Here is a 22,333-nt window from a genome sequence, read left to right as displayed (position 1 = left end):
ATAAATGATGCAACTACTACAACAAGGGACAAAGTCATGCAAGGGTCGCCCGGTCATTAAGGGACCAGAGAAGGGTGACTGTCTTTCGGGAGCCTGCCCGTGGTCTAGGATCACAGTAATAAGTGAATAATCTCAGTTAGTCTCCCCACACATTGGACCCTGGGTAATGATCAATCCAGGTGCTCACGCCTAAACAACATGCTCAGTAGAATTGCTTACCCAGCAGAAGCACATTCAAATACCTTTCACCATGTATTTCCAGTTTCTGAGCATTCCCAGAACACCTTCGGTGCTGAATCCCAAGAAAACATGCTTCTGTTGCCATTGATCTCTACCCACTGGGGCTAGGTATAAAATGTTTCAGTATATACTACATAAACACTGCATCTCCCAGTTGCAAGTCTTGGATTTGACATGGATAGTGGGAGAATTAGCAGATGCTTACATGGCAGGAACCTTGAGGCTAAAATCACAAAACATTTATTTAAAAAAAGAATACAAAATCAGTGGTGACAGAAACTTTCAAGTAAATGACAGGAGACTCATTAGAGCACCCGTATGGACCATGGTTGTTTCTGGCTAGTACTGTGACATTGTTTTTCTGTCAATATTGCCCTCTGTATCCAAGACTGCACAAAGTACTGATAAGTCTCAAAAACCATGTCTTTATGGGTCATTCTAGAGAATTGTCCCTTCAGAACAATTAAATCAATGGCATCTTTGCTGCTCATAGGGCACTACTAGTTAATTCCCTAAAAACCACTCAAAGGCTAGAAATGTACAGGGTCCTCAAAAGGATCACCTGGTAAAGGCACCAAAATCAGCATGGACTTTCTTCACATCTCGTTACAGCAGAACCCCACTGATCAGGTGCTCATGATCTCAAAGCAGACAACTGCAGGAATGGCCTTTGTCCTGCAAGGGCTGGTAGCTGACCAACATCCACTGGAGAGTCCTGTTTTTTCACACCCATAACGAGACATGGACAGCCTTTACATGATGTATTACATTGTACCATTTCACATCATTCCTTTTAGTTTTACTGCAGTCATTGTGGCACACATTTCAATGTACACAACAGTTTTGCCCAACTAAAAGGAATGGTGTGAAATGGTAATCTGCAATACATAATTAAAGGGCAAACTTGCTTTTCTTGATAAGAATCATGTGATATTTCTGCTACGTGTATGTTCTTTTGATGCAGGTTAACCTTTCTGAGGATCAAAGTCTGAGGTTCTCAAAGTAACAGTTACAGTTACTATTAAAAAAAACATGTGTCATTAGGTCAGTGCTACATGACAGATAAATTGGTGCTGACTGTATTGCAATATTCAACGTGCTGTAAAATAAATCTAGAGTGAACCAGACCAGATAGTGTAAGATTGTACTGCCTTACGATTGTAATCTACCATCGCCCATACAGCAAAGTACTACTGCATGCTATTATAATAGAACTGTGTTGCCATGGTAGACCACATTACCAGCAATGGCAACATAAATACTGCACAGGGTACTCCACTTGCATTGCTTCATACCTTATGCAGAGTACGTCAAAGCACATTCCCTCTGTAAAACCATTCTACCAATGGGCCTTTGAAGTATATTTAACAAGGACACTGACAATGACTGTGAAAAACAAGTTCAAAACCTCAGGGTTGTCACAGCTGTGCTTATTAAGGGAATTTAGTTTGTACAAACTAGAGAATCTCCTAGAGAAGCACGTTTTCTTGGGATCCAGAACCCAAGGTGTGAAAATGACAAGATATTTAACAAATAATTTATTAAAAATATGCCCTAAAGAATGGACATAAACAAAAATATGAGGAACAATGTGTGTCATATCATTAGCAGATATGGCAACACAATGGCTTATTAACAATTACTGTATAATGTACTATGTATATTGCGTCATATCACAGGTATGTCAAAATATATTCCCATAATGTCAGTACACTGCAGGAATCTGCAGATATGTTCAAGTGGAGCAACCATCTGCTGATTAAATGGAAGGCATTAATTTTTACAATCCTAGCAATTAGTTATAAAAAACATTACAAAAATATTTCTCTGCTGTACTTCAGGTATTTTGCTGCAGTGCTATACTTAATCAGTTTAATGCTACAAGGTCTGACAACAGTGTACCTGACCTACAGCACAGGAAGGGACTATACAGCAAAGCAAACAAAGATAACTTCAGCAAAAGAAGCAAGGCGCAGTGATAATGCCAAAACCCTTGTAAAAGTCACCTTGAGCCTCAAGAACACAGTATAATAGAGGGGGCAACACTTCTTGCATTTTTTAATAAATATTAAGAGTATATTGTTTTAAGATGCCACTCACAGTAATAAATATGAAAAGCAGGGAGAATGATTTTAAAATCGCAAAACAATACAAGCAGTTTGGATACAAAAAAAAAGTGGCAAAAGACAAGTTCATTTCTGCAAATAGATACTGTAAATAGTAAATATTTTATTTTTGGCAACATTCTCTTTCCCACAGACCAGTATCCTTTAATGAAACACTGGTATACTTTATTTTTGCACAATAAGCAGACAACACTGCACTGTGGAAATGTATTCACTCTCAGGAGATTCATTTGAAGTAACAACAACCACACACTTCTGTAATTAATGTTTTTAATGTGTTACTAACAATAATAAAAAAAATATATATATATATTCTACAGAAACTGATGAAAAAAACATGTCATCATCACTACACCAAGATTTTTTATTATTATTATTTTTTTAAATTGATAGACTGAATAAGTTAGCAAATAATAAAAAAAAAATGCAACAGTTTTAAACCATTAAGGATACAGACCTTCCTTCCTGAGCAACATACATCTATTATCCTGTTCATTGTAGCCAAGAGTGAGTAATTGGCTACTGTTTGGATACTGTCTCAGCCCCAAAAGATCGCCAAGCCTATTTCAAACCACAGAACTGGAGTCTCTCATTTATTTCAAGAATGTAAGACAGTTAGGAGAGTTTAAAGCAACCTGAATGGTATGCCTTCATAAGCATGACTAAATTAGTATTATTTTACTGCTAGAACAGAACATATTGAATTTTTAGAACTAGGGGAGGATCAATACACACAGCAAACTTAGAAATAAGTATGTGTTGTGTGCCTTACTGAGTTTACTATGGAACTATGACCAGTAACGGCACATAAAGAGTTGAATGTGTCTTATATTCAAATGCATGCATTCCTAATTCCTACACATAGTAATCAACGTATCTATTCAAATGAATTTCCTACACATGTATATGTAGATACAAGCTTTCGGGGAGACCCTTGTCGACCCCCAAACGTACAGTAACACAGGAAATTCCCAGGTTGAACAATTCAGGACCAGTTACCGTGATGAATCTTAATCCAAATAAATAGTAAAATGAAGGTAATTGTGACACATTAAAGAAAAGTAATAATATTAAATCCTTATGAACTCTTTAAAGAAGCGACTGCTTTGATAAATGCAAATGACTGTTTCTTGATATTGCTGGAGGTGAAAACAATGTGGTACCGAGACGGTTCATTTTTGTTCACAAATTGCATGTTCTTCACTCTATTGAGAGAATCTGACAACAAAAGGGTACAAAATCGGTAAAGACACTTGCTAAAAGTGTGTTGTCTAAGTCATTGACATGGCCAATTGCTAAAACGCTGTGGCAGTGAAAGGTTAATTTATTATTAAAATAGAACTTACCTGAGAAAATCAAGTAATGTAGCCAATTTAGATAATACCCTTGAAATTTTAAAAATAGGCATATTGGCAACCACATGACGTCAGAGGTCATTTTTAAGGTCACCAGCATGTAACATTTCAAATGAGAAAGCAGAACAACAAAAGGTGTCAGATTCAATTTTGTGGTGGCATGAAATTAACTGAGAGAATACACGTGTGTAGAGCACGGAACCTTTGGTTTACAGATCATGAAATGCTAAAGTCAGATGACCCCAACATGACAGCCATCTTAGATCAGTAAAGGGCACTTTATATTTTGTCCAAGGAGTCTCCATAACCTCGAAAAGTCAGTATCTGAAATGGTTAATGAGATAAGCAGACAAAGCAGCATTTGTGGTGACAGCAAGTTTCCAAAAAAAAGTGTTCTCGTATAGGGATGCTGAGACCCTGCACACAAGACATTAATGTTTATGTTCTGGCTATGGCAAGGCAAGTTCAAAATCACACTGATTAGGAAAAAAGAAATCTATTGCAGCCTTTTGTTAAAAATAGAAAGCACACTTGACAAATGGTTTGAACCCTTATAACTAAATTATGGCAAAGATATATATTTTTTTTCAGCTTTTTGCTGATTGTGTTCCAACAAATATAATTAATAGGAAATAACACTCAAGAGCTTTCAGAGAATGGGCACTGTTTGTGTTTGAGCAGAAGACCAGTTGTTCAACATTACCAACACGTAAGCAACGGGGAAGCAGCAAAAATAAGTTGCTCATTTTAATCATTTTAACATTTTTATTTAAAAAAAAAAAAAAAAACTAACAAAAAAAAAAAAACAGGACATGACTAGTACTTCCTATATTAGGCAGACATAGCTAAGGCAGAATCTCAAATGCTAACGAGGCAGACTAAGACTAACTAAAGCAATAAAAAAAAAAAAAAAAAAAAAAAAAAAAAAAAATTCCAGTCTACTATTAAAATACATATATTTGTTAAAGTCACTCTTTGACTTCAACAAATCTAAAGACAACAAAAAATTAATTATTAATTGAGTAGTACAGTTTATTGCTAAAACCCTGTTTCACAGATAATACCCTTAGGAATCTTTTTTTATTTATTTGTATTATTCATTTATTTTATTTTAATAGACATTTTTTAAATGTGCAAACATTACTTGTTGACACATTAAAACCAGTGGCAAAACTGTTGTAATTAGTGTCCCTCCCACAGAATATCACCATAATGGAAACATTAGAAGAATTAAAAAAAAAAAAAAAAAGAAGTCTGCAAAAGAAGTCTTCAAAACATACAGACAGTGCTAGTTGTGAACGGAAGGATTGTTTGAAAGGAAATACAGGGTACCCGAGGTCCGGAACCCCTAGACATGGTCTGAATCACTGCAGCAAGTCACAATGCAACCATTATTAGTGCCAAACCAGACCGTCTCGGTCAAAAAATAATAGGACTCCATACATCTTCCCTACTGGATTACTGGACCGAATCTCATTATGGTTTTGGGATTATATGATGCCAAAATGCATTTTATTAAAAGATATTCCATACTTTCATAGAGGTCTATCATTTCTCAATCTAGGTGTGAATAATTTTGTATTTATGGGGCAGCCTGTTTCACCTTCCCCAGGAGGTAACTATAGTCAGTTACAAAGGCATTGCTTGGAAAGAAGTCCACAGGACTGACAATATATTCATGGTCAGGGCCACTGGGATTCTTCTGATGTTGATAAACAGCTGTTATGGAAGGTATCACTTCAAGCTTTGAAAAGGAAGAACTCTTTATAACACCTGAAAAAGGATTTTTACAAATCATGAATAAGCTTCATGCCCCCCACCCCCCATTCATTTTCAAGATTTTAAAACAGGACTAGTACCAAGTAAAACTTATCACATGGAGTGTATATTGATGAAATCCATGTAAACATGGATGGCTGGTAGCAGTACTTATAAACTACATTTCTACTGTACAGTGTACTTTAACAGTCAAATAAAATGTGTCCAAGACCTTTTTTTAAAAAAAAAAAAAACACTAAAATGAAAAAAGATACTGTCCCCAATTAATAAAGGCAACGTACAATTACAGCCACCCTAGTTCCAACATACCCCCATTTTATTGATTTACTGTATCAAATACCTACAATAAGACTCATTAAAAATAAATAACTGGTTTCCACTGTTGAGTTAAAAATAATAACACAAAAAATACACATCAGTTAGCAACTTAAGTTAACAAAATGTTAAGCTTACAAACAGATAAGCCAAAAGTAAAAGGGCAAGAGAAGAAATGATCTGGCCTATTCCATGGAAGCAACCCTAAGGCAACAAACTCTGAACCTGGTTCTGGGTCTGGCAAGACCTTCACAAACCTCCTATGACTTCTAAAATACATAGTAAGAACTGCATTCAAAGCAGATAGAATACTAAATTAATTCATTTACAAAAGCATATTCCCAAGCCAAATAATCGCCTACATTTCTGATTTTACCCTAACCAGTGACCAGTTTGGCATAAGATACCACTGCTACTCTTGGGCTCTTTTAATGTCAAAAACAAAACACAAACACTGCAGGAATAATTAAAAAAAAATAAACAAAAAAAAACAAAAAAAAAAACCTGTAATAAGAAATAGAAAACAAACGAGGTAGGTTAGAAAGAGGAGGAAGCGCAACACAGAACTTTAATTTTCTGCGACAACACCCTAAAAACCACAGGCAGCCATGCTTGCAGCTACTTTTAAAAGTATTTAAAAAATAAAAAATAGCATTTTTCTGAGACACTCACTTGTTATTTACCATTAGTAACAATTTGTAATGGAAAATGTCTACCTGAACTAAGAACATACATTTACAGATCCATAGAAATGTAACAATATGGGTTAATTGTATATAAGCTAATCTTGGGGATTTCAATAGCTAAACAGAAGTAAATAGCACCAAACCACCCCTCCCCATATAAAATGGTGCCAGTTAGTTGTAGACTGTTTCCTGATACGAACAATCCCTCAAGCATTTGAAATTGTGCATTGAAACACCCTAAGATGAGAAGATGTTATTACCAAATTACATATGGCCATCTCTTTTCTGGTAAGACTTGACATTTAAAAGAAAAGAAATTCTGATTCTCTGAACGCTTTGCCAACAGGGAGTCATCAGTCTTGTGGGTGCCATCTTTTTTAGTTTCTAGATTTCACTGGCTTTTAGAGTTTGTCAATTTTATTGTGGGCCAACATTTAATATACCTGTGCCCATGCCTCATCCTGCTAGTTATGTGCAAATGACACCACTTGACCTCAACAAGCCAGTAAGTTGCACCACCCATATCAAAATTAGGACATCACCTAGATTGGTAGTATAAAGACAGTTGGTTGTTTAGCCATAGAAAATTACCCCCCTAAAACGAACTAGTCTTACCCAACTGCCAGTAAGAGAATGGGTGTTAAAGAATTTAAACTAGACCCAGTTTTAAACATCAGCTTTTGATGTATAATTGTGCTCCCCTGATATTTATTTTTATTGTTTTTGTAAATCCCACTTCCCCCCATTTGCACATCTCCTATATACTCAAGACTTACAGCAGGCAGATCGATTTCATGTACCCCAATTCCAGAATATAGGCCCCCCCGGCTCCACCAAAACTCTTTCCCGTTTTTAACAAAAAGAAAAAACAAAGCAAAAAAAAAAATCCCAAATAATTGCGAGAGGCCTCCCAAGGAAGGCCTTCCAGTGTCCAGATCCACAGTACAGGAAGCACAGCTCTTTCGGCCTCTACAGATCGAACCCATTTGTACATCAGTTGTCTCATCTTGTCAAACGGTCCAGGCGATACTGACTTGAAGGTCGTGCAACAACAATAGGGAAGCGTCATATCTGGGTGTCCAAACACCCTTTAGACTTGTAAATTCACATTTAAGAAAGTCATTTTTTTTTTTTTTTCTTTAAAAAAAAAAAAAAGTGTACTGCAAGTCTACAAATGTAATTCCTTGAAGATCAATCCACCAGTTGATTCATATGTGTGTGTTACCAGTTCATCATAGAGTTTCTATTGAGGGTCATGAAGAAGACCTGGCTGCTGCCACCTGATCGAACAGAGGCAAAGAAAACCTGCAGGGAAATAATTTAGGAAAGTTATACCCTTTTGTACAAAAGGAGAAAGGTACGCTGGGACTGTTTTTTGGCTCATAGTTGGTGTAAAAATGAAAAGGTCTGGACAAGTTTATGTTTCCTAGTAATTCTAATTATTGAAATAACGAGGCATAAGAAACCTACCAGACAAACATTTCTATCGATGCTTCCCTTGCGCATGGCACAACATTAACATCTGCCGGATGTCAGGCATTGAATGAAACTGAATATATTAACATACTACCATTGTAATTTAATTACAATTTTAAAAAATCACACCCAAGCATAACCCTTTGCTGCCCAGTGTCCAGTATAGTTGATATTGATAAAATAGGCATTAAATAGGTATGGGAACATAGCCTGGCCAGTAAAGGCAACCGAATAGGCCACACACTTGGGTGTGGCGATTTAAGCAATGGTCGAGCCTCTATTTCATTAGTCTGATATGACATCCATTTTCATTTGATTTTCTAACTTAGACTGGACCGTCCAAAAATTCACCACTTCTGTGACTCAAATTTAACTTGTTTCCAATGAACACAGAAGCATTTGTTTTTGAGTAATTGGCTCTTGAATCACAGAATGTGGAAATACATTGGACACGAGTGTTGAATAAAAGTCACTGCTGAACATCAAATGGATGAAACAGAGGAAAGAAAGAATTTAATAAATTAGGTTATTATATAATTGTATATTGGTTCACACTGTGTTGCCTTATTATCACCAATTGGTAGTTAATGTGTAGATTTCAATGATGGGAAAAACAATTTGTTTTGCAATTAAAGTTTTAACAGGTTTTTAATTCACATCTGTCGACACAAAGGGAACCTCAGCCAGAAATGACCCACAAAGTTCTAGTGAAACCTGTGGAAAATTGCATGTCTGGAATCACTCATTTCTGTAAAAAATTGATTCCGTTACCTTATCGTTTCTCTCGCTGAGGAATTTTAATCGCTGAGCTCGCTTGTGCATGAAAACTCCATCGAGGTGTCCCGTCTCCACTGATCGGATCTCAATGGCCTTCTCTCCCCAGCCCATGATCTGATTGGAATGGATGTAGGCTGTAAAGACAAAGGAGAAGGCTGAAGAACAGCCTGACTGGCCCTGGTTCTACTCCTCGTCAACGACTTCTGACGTCAAACAGCAACCCGATACTGGCTCAGCAAAGCAACCGCGCGAGGAGGTGACTATTGCAGCAGTTTCAGAAACGCTAAAGTCAAGGTTTTTTTGTAGAATTTGTTTGGGAGCAACATGGGCTTTTTTTGTTGTTTGTTTGTTTTTTTGTTTTTTTGTAACCCACGTGAGCAAGTGTGTAATTGGTAAAATACCTGGCAAAACAAGCTACCTGTATTTGTATTGAAGTATTTTCAGTTGTTAGAACAAAGCCATGGGGATCTCAGACTTGTTCTAAACTAAGTAATGAGCATGTAGAGTTGGTGCATATATAAAGTATATGGATATAACCAGGTCAATTGTTTTGATAGTCAAGTCATGAGATCTTGGGTTAGTGTATACAATTGCTAGCTATACGTGTACATACTTTTAAAGCCAAATAAAATACCCCCACAGCACCTGTTGATGATTTAACATATCTACGAAACTAAATCCTTTAAAACCTAATAACCAGTCTGAATCAGACGAAACCCGTTCCGCATAGAAAACGATCTGCATTACCTGTATGGCAGATCCGACTATCCAAATCAAACTTGGATATTCCAGCACAACTCTAACAAAAAGGTGCACCACAACCTTTTCTTTTACCTGTTGTTTGTTTATTATATTGCCATTACCACCAATGATGGCTTCACAGAGACCATCAGTTTGCATCTTACGTTTAATAAAACATAATGACATTGGATATGCAAAAATAAATCTTGTTGCGCCATTAATTGCAAAATAAATGCTGCCACGAATATCTGATGTGTATCAGACAAAAAAATAAAACTACTGCCCGTTATGTGCTGTGAGATCTACTGGACAATCTATAGTACCACAAGCCAATTTCTTTTAAATTGAAGTGAGCTGCATAATGAAGTAAGGATGTGCATTTCAATAGTGGTCTTTCACACAAGACTGCTTCTTTGGCATCTACCAGACATCAAAGACATATATAAAAATGAAGAGTGCTTCCAGCTATAATGCCCAAATAAAACAGTGCTGGAAAAGATAATGCTTTTAAAAGTGTTAAATGAGAATAATAAAATGATAATTTTTTTTAAATTAGGCTTTTTTTAATACATATTTTAATAAACAGCTGCAAAGTATTCATGATGTTGTCCGTTTCAGTCAAATACTTGCACAGTACTGTACGAAATCAAATCGCTGTTACTGGAAATATGATTAATGAATTCAGAGAAAAGCTAATAACTCAAACACTTGAGGAAAGCCAGCCCACATTTAAATGTTTGAAGAGGCAGGAGAAAACATGTGTAGCGTGAAATGTCTATGCTTTTTTAGTCTTTAAAGTATTTTTTTCTTTTTTACATTTTGCAGCCCCCACATTTGGACGAAAAGAAGAAAAAAAGTCATTGTGATAGATATCTTTCCAGTGTTGTTCTTTATTGTATCTTCCACTGAGATTATTCTGAAGGTCGTTTTTTTTCGAATGCTTTCATGTTCATTCAGTTGCTAGCAGTTTTGAAACTTGGCTTAGCACATATTTGTGCTGTAAATGAACAGTTTGTGTAAAAACTGTTGGCAAAAGATCTCCACATTCTAACTTGATGAGTCATCCTTGGTGGACACTGAGTTTTGGCACCACGTGTAACAGAAGGATCTTCTACAAGAAACTGGATCCTCTTTGCATGAATACACTTCCATTTTGGGATTCTTTAATAGGTTCCGATTCGGTTCAGGTAACAGGAAGTGACCAACCCAAAAAAGCGTGTTCAAAATGCGTCTCTTGCACTTGTTTACACTGCGACTGTGTAACGTCGTACTAAAAGCAGAACAAATGTGAATTAAGCCATTTACAGAAGACACTGACTGAAAAGTGTCTTTTAGTACTGTTGCTTCTGTTTCAATGTATCATTTAGCGGCCCAGTCCAGTGACGGTCTCCCAGTCACGTAGTGGTGAAAACGTTTAAAAAGGCTGGGGTGTTTTATGATGCATTGTTTATATAGAGTGCTCCCAAATATGAAACCGATGTTAACTGAATATCCATCTAAGGCAATATTCATTACAAGTCTTGGAGGAGGTGGAGGGTTCAGGTTCGTGCTCAGCCCTTGTCTATTTAAGTATTCGTATATAAGGAACTGCACCCACCAGCTGATTCTGAACCTCAATCAGCCGATAACAGAATGAGCTTATTACACCTACCAACAGAGGTGGGCATCTCTCCCCATTGAAGCACCACGTCTTTTGTGATTCTGCCGTATGTGTTCACATAGACCCCCTCATCTTCATAACACAGAAGCATCTCCATTCCGTCGGTCTTGGGGAGGATCACAATGGCATGTGGGGTGATATTGCTCTGAATCTGGGGGAGGGAACATTGTAAATAAGCCTCTGTAAAAATCAGAAACCAGGTCTTAATGGCAAACCAATTTCAAAGCCTCAATGCTTTTTCCCTGAGAAACTGCTGCAATATGGGCTCCCACTCAAAAACAGAACCAAAAAAAAAATAATAATCCAACAACCGTTTACAGCTGTTTAGCAACAAATAGGAGGCCAGAAAAAGTATTTTCCAGTTGCTTTGTTCGGCTGTCAAAGTCCTTAAGGATTTGTCAAAGGTCGTAGATCGGGGAGTAACAGTTAGATATTACCATCTTCTTTGATTTGATCATTTATCTGTCTTTGCTTTATTGAAATTGTTGAGTGTAAGAGTGTACAACAAAGTTAGGCTTTTTCCGACAACACGTTGGTTTATAAATAAGAATCGTGATAGCTAACGTTACCGTGCCGATTTTACTTCAAAATGCTAAGTCATACTAACTGGATTGGTTCCGTCTTCTTAACTTACATGGGACGGGATGTAGATATCATAGGGATTTCCTGAATCCACATCAATCACGTGAAAACCCACGCTGGACCCATAGATAACCTTTAACCTCTGACCTTCTTCGACTGTTAAGTCAACAAGTTGGGGCCTGTGCTGTAGGTCTGTAAAAGACTTGAGAAAAACTGACATTTTTAACAGTAAAAAGGACACATTTCAGGTATAATCAAAAGCAGGTCTCCAGGACAACTAACATAATAGCATCTCAAGCAGCTTTATTAAAACCAGTAGTTTTTCAAAATATTTAAAGGAAAAAATTCTTAGAAAGTTGTTCCCAGCATTTCCTACTACACACAGTGTACATTATATACCATTTATTAAATTGTATATTAATTATTGACTGAATTCATGACTTCAAAAACATTTAATGTACTATAAACCCACATATCTCAACTGCATAAACATGTAGTTTATTTTTCTGTGCTCCTAAAAACTAAAAAGCAGTTAAAAAGCAGCATCCACCTATATTCAGTTACAACAGAGTCCCTTCTCATAGTCACAGGGAAGCGATAACACTAGCAGAAGCAATACACATTAAAACAAGCATTCTTGTGTATAATACACAATGCAAAGTTCCTTTACCTTGAAGGCCATGAACTTGTGGTAGGGTTTCGGAGCCCATGCATATATCTCCACAGAGTTCTTCAAAGCGATAACCAGAAACTTGATTCTTTCATATTTTACTAGAATAGAAAGGACATCACATTTGCAGTACAATAAACCAGTGGTTTGACTTGACCATTATAACTGAAACACCCAAACAGAATTCTTAAAACTGCTGTATAAGGAACACAATCAGTTAGACAAGGCATTAGCCAAAACATACATCTACTTGGTTTCTTATTGTAGGTCCCTATTTCGAAGCAAGAACAAAAAGGCATTTCTCTGGGATAACATTATTTTAACAATATATACAACACACTAGCAACATACTATTCAATAATAATAAAAATTTCTCTTCTTTCAGAATTTGCCTTTGCGCTTTCTTCAAACTCCAGAGCTGTGTGTGTTAAGCATGTGCACACTGGACCTCACTGACACACTGATTTCCAGTAGGCATAATCAATGTATGCAGGATGGAGTTTTAGGCCAGCACATAGCTATGAATATCACATACTGTTTTGGAGCTGTGTAATTTACTGCAGATGTCAAAAACGGAGCAGACTGATGTACTTACCAACTTTGTAATGCACACAGCCCTCCAGCTCCCCAACCGTGATCCAGCCCTGTTTCTTTTCCACTTCTGGGTCATTGTGCAACACCCTGTTCCTCAGCCATGACAGGTAGTACACTCGCAGCTTATTTTTCTTCCCTAACAAGAAAAAGTCAACAAAAAAACACAAATCAGTGCTGTGGCCCTAGAAGAATCGTTAACATAACTCCCTCAAGGATTTATTGACTCCTGTAATTAACTCATACACTTGGGATGACATATGTATAAAAAAGTCCAGCTCTGAGGGCTGTACAACATTCACTGAAATACACAGAATACCATGGGTCGTAGAATGCACTGCCTTTCTTCAAACTAAACAGGGCCTTTACCAGATATTGTCACAAGGACGTTGAGCCCCTCCAGGACCTCCATCTGCTGAAAGCGCCTCCTGTTGATCAGGTTGTAGACCTTTCCTTGACCACTCCTGTCCAACAGCATCAGTCCGTTCTCAGTGCCGATCAGCAGGTTCACCCCTGAAACATACAAACAAACTGCTAAAGCTGGGCTCCAGCTGACGATTGTACATACAACACCACAAGGCTATAAGTCTTCTCCCAGGCCCCAGACAAGCTTCTTAACCACTGTAAAAGGTCTTGTTCCTTTAGGCTGACTGGCTGTAGAGTTTACTATAGATCCCCAATACAGAGTGGCTCTGTAATATACAGTACAGTCAAGTCCTCCTCTCCCATCCTCACATTTCAGCTTATGCTTTTCTGAATGCTGACCCCTGCAGGTGATACAAAGACCTTAAAAGTGCCAGTTTGCAACCAGCCTCTGTTACCATTTACAAACAGAACAGGCCAGCTAGCAATGCAACAACTAGTGATTCATTGATTATTGATCGCCATTTTATTTTGCAAGCGTCAATTATTAATTCATTAACCACCCCAGTGCCCTGTTTGAAGCCTCAGGTATTTATTATACAACTAGTATATTCAGTTATATATGAAGGCTTTTGTGCACATTTATTTGCTTCTTGCTTTTGAACAATAACGCTCTCTCAATCCATCAATTACTGCAGATTATTAGCTGTCAGATATTCAGTTAGGAAATTGGATTGCACCTCTGCAACCAAGGTTACAACAAACATCATCACTGTGTTGCTGTGCTGCGTAGATTCAACCCACGAAAGCAGAAACCAAATCAAACTGTATTGGAACACACCTCTAGTTTAAGTTCAGCAACTCTGTTATGTCAGGGTTCTTGACAATTTTAAAGTCCCGTAAATGTATATATTGAAAAAAAAAAAAGAAAAAAAGAAAAAGGAGGGTGAAGTTCAACAATTCGTATTTCATGCATTATGAAAGGTTAGAAAATGGGCCAGTCTGTGCACCACAGCAACGCATTTTTGCTTCTGGCTAAACTGTAATGTTTATTTATGCAGGTCAATGAAGACTTTCCTTAGTGGAAGCAAGCAGTGAGTGCGCTCCATCCTGTTACTAGTTTTTCATGCTCACCCCAGAGAGCTGCGCACAGTATCTCTGAATTGAAGCGCTTCTTGTATTTGCGGATCTCCGGTGTGTCACTGTGCGGCCGTATGTTCGTCGGGTTCACATTCACCACTGAGATCTTCCTGGCTTCGCTCAGCTTGGCTTGCTCCTGTCGTAGCAGCTCGTTGGCAAACATGGCTGAAGAGTTCACAGTAATTAGAGAGAGTGGCTTCAAGGAGAATCCTACTTCTCATGAATAAATAAGCAGGTACCTCATTTACATATCTTTAATGTTATTCCCAGACTTGGCAATCTACACAAACTATATCTCCTTCAACACAAGGTTATATGGCTTAAAATACAGCAAGCGATCAATATTACCAGATGAGAAACAACCACGCCTCACAACATTAAAGACCGACCATGAGCGAGCGTTCTACCAAACTGAGCCCACAGAGATCGAAGAGAGATTCTGCGCCGAGTGGCTACAGGTAGTTCCAAACCGCAACGGACTTCGATACTTTCTTACCTGCTGTTGATGTGTCGTCATCGTCATCAGTAGGCGATGTCTGATATACTCGAGGGTCCACAAACGGAGTGAAGGAGGCTTTGGAGCCACTGCCAAATCCATACTGTCAAACACAAGACAGCTGTCACAGATTCATTGAAAAAGGCCTAAGAGAAATGCCAATTTTCCAAATAAACTGTAAGACTTATTTTATAGTGTTATATGCACTAGAGTAGTCCGTTGCGTATCTGACTGCTATGGGACCAGAGTAAGGGTGGATATGTAAAAAGTCGGATACATGAATCCTGTTTTAAATACCATTTACCAAATACAGCAACCAAACAATACAACTGCTATATTTCACACAATTATTGTTTTGAGATTCAGCTTTTATAAAGAGAGCTCCCCTAAATCCCTTGTTCAGACAGATACAGGGTATTAATGCTTGAGAAAGAGTAGCCGTCTGCTGTGTCGGTGCCTGCATTCGCTGCCAAGTGAAAGTTGAAGTTGATACACCCGCAGGTGAACAGGATTTATTTACATCTCAACACACTGAACAGCTCACGGGACACTACCAGCAATGGCAGAACACGGAGCACATACAACACAGTGTACAAAACTTTGGTGGGATCTACGATCTCTGAACTAAACTCTCTGTTTAAAAATAAACTAACGTATGTCTTAATTATTCTGAAAGTGATCTTAATGGGAGGGTGTCACATGATACTGGTTATAAATGAGGGAGTTGTATGAGGTCAAAGTTTACCGAGTTGTACTTAAATCTCGCAGTGCTTGACTGCAAATCATATGCTGACAGTTGCCTTACAAATAAAATAAATACATAAATTAAACACATCCATATCTCTGACACACAGCCTTGGATTCTGATATATAGATACACATAGAGCACAAAAAGGAAAAGAAACAGAAAAGGGGATCTTTCAGGAGGGCCACACCGTCACCTACTTCCGAATCCAGGTCTTGCACATGCAGACTCGAAAGCTGTCCCAATGCCTCGGTGGGTGTACCTGCAGGCGAGTGGCTTTGCTGAACCAGATCAGGCAGATTGATGTGGCCCGCAAAGCCATTGCTATCGGCATGGCCAGAATGCTTTCTATCTCCCAATGTCTGCAGAAAGAATGATGGAAAGGACTATTCTACTGCGAGAACCAGCACACCACACCAAGCCCAGCCAGCAGCCACCGCTATCATATTAAAGCAAACTTAACACAAAATAATAAGATTGCTATACAAAAACAAGGCTTTGAACCAATCCCAGTAAGCAGGCTCAGCATTAATGAAATTGAGCAATTCTTTGACTTGTAAGCCAGGAACCTGCTAAACTGTGTAGAAGGAATGGTACAAGGCACTACACCTTTTATACCTTCATAGGTAACACTTTAAAATCATATTTAATAACACCTGGATATCTTCTGCACTTCCTTCTGAAGTCATTCGTTTTGAATTCAGCCCTGTTATTTCATGTGGATTTAATTAGCCATATTCGTTCCATATTTCTTTGCAAAAAATGATGTTGATCACATGTATAAGGCACGCATTCATACTGTTTTAGTCACCCACCAGGGGATTGGGAGAAGTTTTATTTCATGTATGAATGCATGCCTTATACATGTATGAGAACAACAAAATGTATTACAAAGGAGAGGATATATGTTAATACGACTAATTAAATACACATTAAGTCTAGGGCTGAACTCAAAATGAACTCCTTCAGAACTCAGTGGAAGTATATTCAGGTGTCCTTCCTGTGGTATTCAGTCAATTAATTATGAATTTATTTGAAAGTGTTACTAATTCATATGCAAAGGTACACAATACAGAAGTGTACCAGATAAAGTGTATTCTACATAGGTATTCTGAAGTTAGTTTATATAGCAGAATATATCTTTTTCTACATACTCTTCAAAATACAGGTACATTCACTACATTGTACCTATACGGTACTGTACACTTGTAACAATATTTGTTACGTAAAACAAAATTAGATGAGCGGTAAATGCAAAACAAATGTGTTAATGTATGAAATACCATCCTCATAGTCACATAATGCTGTGGTATGTGTATGCAGTGTATATTAGTAAATGGTAACTACAGTGCAACTACATGCTATTAATGTAGCTGTGTTTAAGTATCTTTTTTTGAAATTGCTCTGTGTATCCACATATCTTTATACTGTACGAACGAGACAAATATTAAAATTGTAAGCCTTGGAGTATTGTTAAAAAATCCCATTGGAAATGCATCTAAACTACTTCTGTAATAATATGTATTCTGTGTCCTTGTTTGTCTACTGAATGTGTACGGAATACTTGCTGTCTTAAAGACGTCTTCTAAATAAACAAATAATAAATAACTGTGTGTACTTTAAGGCTGCTGTATTTCTTGAATTTCTTTTGCTCAAGTGGGTTCTGACGACACAACAACAAAGACTGTTTAAACAGAGGCTGAGCGTGCTCACAAAGAGGGTTAATTCAACACACGGTCAGAGACATTACGAAAATGAAATGTTTTAATAATAATAAAAAAAAAAAAAAAAACACACACACACACACACACACACACACACACACACACGACTGAAAAAGGGAACAATTTGGCTGGTCAGATTAGCCCTTCACCCACAAGCAACCATGCTTGCATGGAGCATAACTATTTTCTCACTTAACCCTACAGAAGCTTCCAGCTAAATGTCTTTGCGAAAAAAAATGCTTTAAATTCTGTTAAGCAGAACATAGGAAAGGGGAACTCCATATGTGTACTGTAGTTTTACAGAAAGAAAGAAAGCTGCAAAGCGGCAGGGAAATGCAGCTCAACCTGGACACAGTGCGCATCAAGTGACGCACTCAACAGAAAACAATGACAAGTAACTAAACGCAATAAAAATAAAATGTCTGCTATCTGTGCCCAGTGTGAAAGAGCAGCATGTGGTAAATGCACACGACAAGTTGATAAGCGTTACATCTGTGTGGATTGTGCTAATATGGAGGCTACAGTGAAGTATGTTTCCCTGAATGCACACTCCTGTTACACAATTTGAATGGAGTTATTTTCTTTTTTATAAATAATGATTTCAATTTTACAGTTCTGTATGTAGGCCTACATATAACCAGTTTACAGCTGGTTACACAATAATTTCTTTTGAAATGTTTATTTTATTATAGTTTTCATTTTTTGAAGTTGTGCTATGCAGTAGTCTAATGTGAAAAAAAGCCTTTTATGTTATTTTTGTAAATAATTACTTCGTTTTTACAATTTTGCATGTGCGTATAGCAGTTTACACCTGTTTACACAATATCTTCTTTTGAAATGTTTATTTTATTATAGTTTTTCATTTTTCATTCGCCAATTTCAAAAATAAAGCCTTTTATATTTATTTTTTTCATTTAAATACGGTGTTTCTGCTATGCAAATGTTAGATATGATGTTCAGAAATAAATCTTTTGAGTTGAATATGATAGTTTGCGTTTCATTTTCATATCAAAGCTGTTTAAAATGTAGCCGTCAAAATGACTACTGCTGGCGGTTCAAGGTAGTAGCATAAACCCGGCGGTTCTAGTGTTAAGCTATTCTACTTACTTTAAATAAAGGGAGCACAGTTGAAAAGTAAGGGGAGCACAACTGAATATCCTGATCATGCATACACCGTAGCATTGAAACCACAATGAATTCTGGAACATTTACACTTTCTCTACGGGGTCATTAGTGAGACAAAACCAGATTTTGGCGTTCTGGATTTGACTTGCGATCTTAACATGCATAGTATATTAATTTAAAAAATGGTTTAAAAGCCAAAGCAAATGTCTCACCATGGACAACATCTGTTTAATTTAACGTTGTCCATTCCATAATTCAGAGACCCCACTCACCTCTCTCATCACCAAGGTGCCGTCCCCGGAAGAGCTGCCAAAGGAATCTGCATGAGACCCTTCGTGGCTTCCCATCACACCCAGACTGTAAGGATCATTGCCAGGCACTGCACTCGGCCTGTTTATTGGGACAGACACAGACCATAATCAAGACAAGATTCACCAAATGGAGGGGGGAAATTCCAATCTGGTTTCCAAAAAAAGTAGACAGACAATGTTTTGTAACTAAATATCCATGGAAAGCTTCATGAAATGTTTTTAATTGGATAATAGGTTATCATGGTAGTGGTATAATGATTACCATTTTCCAACCAAACCATGGGACGTGCGGTAAGTATGTCAAAATATAACAATATTTAGCATATGCAATTTCACACTAATTTCTGTAGACTTTTACATAAATGTACAGGATGAATAAAAAACTAAAAATTGCTATGCATCCAATTAGACCTTTGCAGGTATATAGTTTCAAATACCTTTTCACAAATCATCAAGTAATTTTTTTATTTTTTATTTTTAATTGGTGTTAGAGGTATCAGCAATGTATTGTGCAGAAACACAAGTAATCAACATTAGTTACTTCAATTCAACTACTTGGGTCAATTAAATGAATCTCTTACATTATCCGGGGGATGTCGCTGACTGGCACTGTGCCATCGTGCATCTCATTGTCTGGGTCTTCCTCCTCTTCGTCGCTGCTCTCGGACTCCTCGCTGGAGGAAGAGTAATCCGTCACTTTGATGGGTGGGCGGTTCGTCTCGTCAATGCGCAGCTCCCGCAACTCCTTAGCCAGAGAGCTCAGATCCTATATGAGAAAACCAAGTCCATTTAAGAAAAGGTATGCATTTCTTCACACAACAAAACAAGCAAAACTGGTCAGACACATAATACGAAAATGTATTTTAAATAGCAGTTCACATTAATCTTACAGATACTGAACTGGCTGGAGTGAAGAAAACACAAATATAGTGAAGCTAAAGGAAGCTACACAGATACAACATGGTCCAGGCTCTTAAAGTACTGTAAATTAGTGCTGTACGAACCACTTATTCGGCTCAAGCACTTCACAGATCAAGGTTATTGGTGGTGGTATTTTACTTTTTTTTTTAAACCCCATTCCACCCCCCCAGTCGCCAATTGCATGTATTGATCTCGGTCCACCGTGGCAAACCCACGTTGACTTCGTGAAACGGTGGCAGACACACCAGTTCAATGAAATGTGCCCTGCCAAGCCTTTTTTTTTCACACTGCAGGTCCACAGCGATGCCATCAGACATATAGAGGCATAGGACAACACGTATCCGAATAGCTCCACAGCAGACCTGCAGGCGCACTACCGGCTACGGGAGTCACTGCTGTGCAGTGAATCAAGGATTACCCTGCCGACCTAAACCCTCCCTACGAGGGCGGCACCCGGCCAATTGGGCGCCGTCCTCTAGGAACTCCTAGTCACGGTCGGCAAATGACAGCCTGGATACGAACCAGCGATCTCCAGGCTATAGGGCACATCCTGCACTCCAAGAGTAGTCCATGCAGAACTATAATTTAGTGATAATATTTAAGCTTGTCTTAAGGTCTCTTATGGTAGATCCAACAGGAAGCGTGTATTTGATTTTTTAAAACTTGAACGATCGTGTGTCAGTTACCTGTCCCCAAAATCATAGAAGGACACACAAATGAAGTACGTGTTTCTAATTGCCACATCTGTGGCAAATGTAGAGAATTTCACCGCTTTCAAGGTAAGATGTACCGTCTTTCTCTTAAACAGTCCTTATCAGCACTTAATATAAAACATTGACTCAACACTACAATCTTATTGTGAAACTCGTACAATTTAAAAATACTTTTATAATCTGCGTGAGGGCAGGATGTGCCCTATAGCCTGGACGTCACCGGTTCGATTCTGGGATATTCCACAGCCGACCGTGTCGCCTGGGGGGGAGGTCTAGGTCTGCCAGGGTGTCCTCGGCTCACCGCGCACCAGCGACCCCTGTAGTCTGGCCGGGTGCCTGTGGGCTTGCCTGTTAGCTGCCCGGGAGCTGCGCTGTCCTCCTACGCTGTAGCTCCTGGGCAGCTGCATGGTGAATCCGCAGTGTGTAAAGAAGCGGTCGGCTGACGGCACACATTTCGGAGGACAGCGTGTGCTCGTCTTTGCTGCTCCCGAGTCAGCACAGGGGTGGTAGCGGTGAGTCGAGCATAAATAAATAATAATTGGCAATTTCAAATTGGGAGAAAATAAAAAAAATAATTGGCAATGACTACATTTAAAAAAAAAGAAAGAAATACTATTATAATACAAAATAGTGAGATTCCCTGTTTTGGGCAATTTAAAATCCTAACTACGGCTTATAGCTGTGTACTTCTTTAGTTGTGCTTTGACATGATAATGAAAGATATCACCGTCTGCAATGGAAGGTCTTTAAAATGACAGAAAACAACAATCAAAAGCCAAATAAAGTGTACAAAAGAGTAAAGCAACAGTAGATTTATGTCACACATGACGTGGTATCATTTACATTGACGATTTAAGAGACTTAACTTGGTATCCAGTCAGTTTTGAACATATGCCAAATTAATTTACAACAAGTGGCATAAAAGCATGGGCATCACGGCAACAATCTACAATCTACAATTCTTGCTTCATGGCCCTCAATATTTAATCATATATTTGTGTCAGATATGCCACTAAATGCCTTCTCTTTCTGCTACGCACGGGTTCATGAACAATTTTGCAATCTGAATATTAAAAAGACAGGAATTGTATCTATCGTAGTGAACATTCACTATAGATGCTGTTTTAGCTTTAATGGGAGGGTATATTTGCAGAAATTAACTACTGCCACATTCTTGTTTATTCCCTGCATGTGTTTCAAACCCTACGTATGCTCACTTGTGCATTACAATTCCCTCAAATCTCTTACTAAGGGAACTCCTAACAGGCTTTGTAACTCCCTTCCAGTTGCTTAACCTAATGAGAAGCTATTGATTTTCAGATACTTTAAAATATTACTTTCATGAAGTATAATGTATTCAAAACCAAGACTGAAACATTGTAACCAGTAACTTGCATTCAAGCTACAGTTTACTAAATTAATTTATTAGCTTTTTAGTCCTTGTTTAATCTAGCTGAGAAGGCACTTTGTGGCATGGAACAAAGTTATCACACTCCCACTAAAAGATTAAAAAGAAAGAAACAGTCACTGGTGTGCAGGATCGTCCACACACAATTCCCCAGGTGGCAACCCTGGCTTGCTTCAGTTTTATCACTGATGGAATTTACAGCAAAACACATGAGCTTCTTATTAAAAAGAAAACCTTAAGGGCTCAGGCACTGGCTCTGAAATAGACTTACAGACTACAAATTCACTCCTAGCTTTCAACTCCCCCTGGCTATTATCTACACTATGCTTTCATACCTTTATACTTCTATTTAAAGTAACATTAATATGTCTTCTAGGTTATTTCCAATA

At 37.9% G+C, this 22,333-nt stretch overlaps 1 protein-coding gene across 1 annotated transcript in view; it reads right to left on the bottom strand.

Moving 5' to 3' along the window:
- Positions 1–4,986: 4,986 nt before the first annotated feature.
- The window catches only part of LOC121326731 (TRAF2 and NCK-interacting protein kinase-like), a 145,067-nt gene continuing 127,720 nt past the window's right edge, over positions 4,987–22,333 (bottom strand). Inside the window, exons 22-33 of the mRNA XM_041270163.1 lie at positions 19,484–19,668; positions 18,864–18,981; positions 15,943–16,104; positions 14,998–15,100; positions 14,496–14,666; positions 13,368–13,511; positions 13,003–13,137; positions 12,408–12,508; positions 11,790–11,939; positions 11,147–11,306; positions 8,749–8,888; positions 4,987–7,806 (exon numbers count right to left, since the gene is read on the bottom strand). Coding sequence (XP_041126097.1) covers positions 7,723–7,806; positions 8,749–8,888; positions 11,147–11,306; positions 11,790–11,939; positions 12,408–12,508; positions 13,003–13,137; positions 13,368–13,511; positions 14,496–14,666; positions 14,998–15,100; positions 15,943–16,104; positions 18,864–18,981; positions 19,484–19,668 — 1,653 coding nt within the window. The 3' untranslated portion in view covers positions 4,987–7,722. The remainder of the gene's footprint in view (positions 7,807–8,748; positions 8,889–11,146; positions 11,307–11,789; positions 11,940–12,407; positions 12,509–13,002; positions 13,138–13,367; positions 13,512–14,495; positions 14,667–14,997; positions 15,101–15,942; positions 16,105–18,863; positions 18,982–19,483; positions 19,669–22,333) is intronic.

This window comes from Polyodon spathula, chromosome 14, assembly GCF_017654505.1.
Source record: "Polyodon spathula isolate WHYD16114869_AA chromosome 14, ASM1765450v1, whole genome shotgun sequence".
NCBI lineage: Eukaryota > Metazoa > Chordata > Actinopteri > Acipenseriformes > Polyodontidae > Polyodon > Polyodon spathula.
This window is presented reverse-complemented; position numbering and strand designations above follow the sequence as displayed.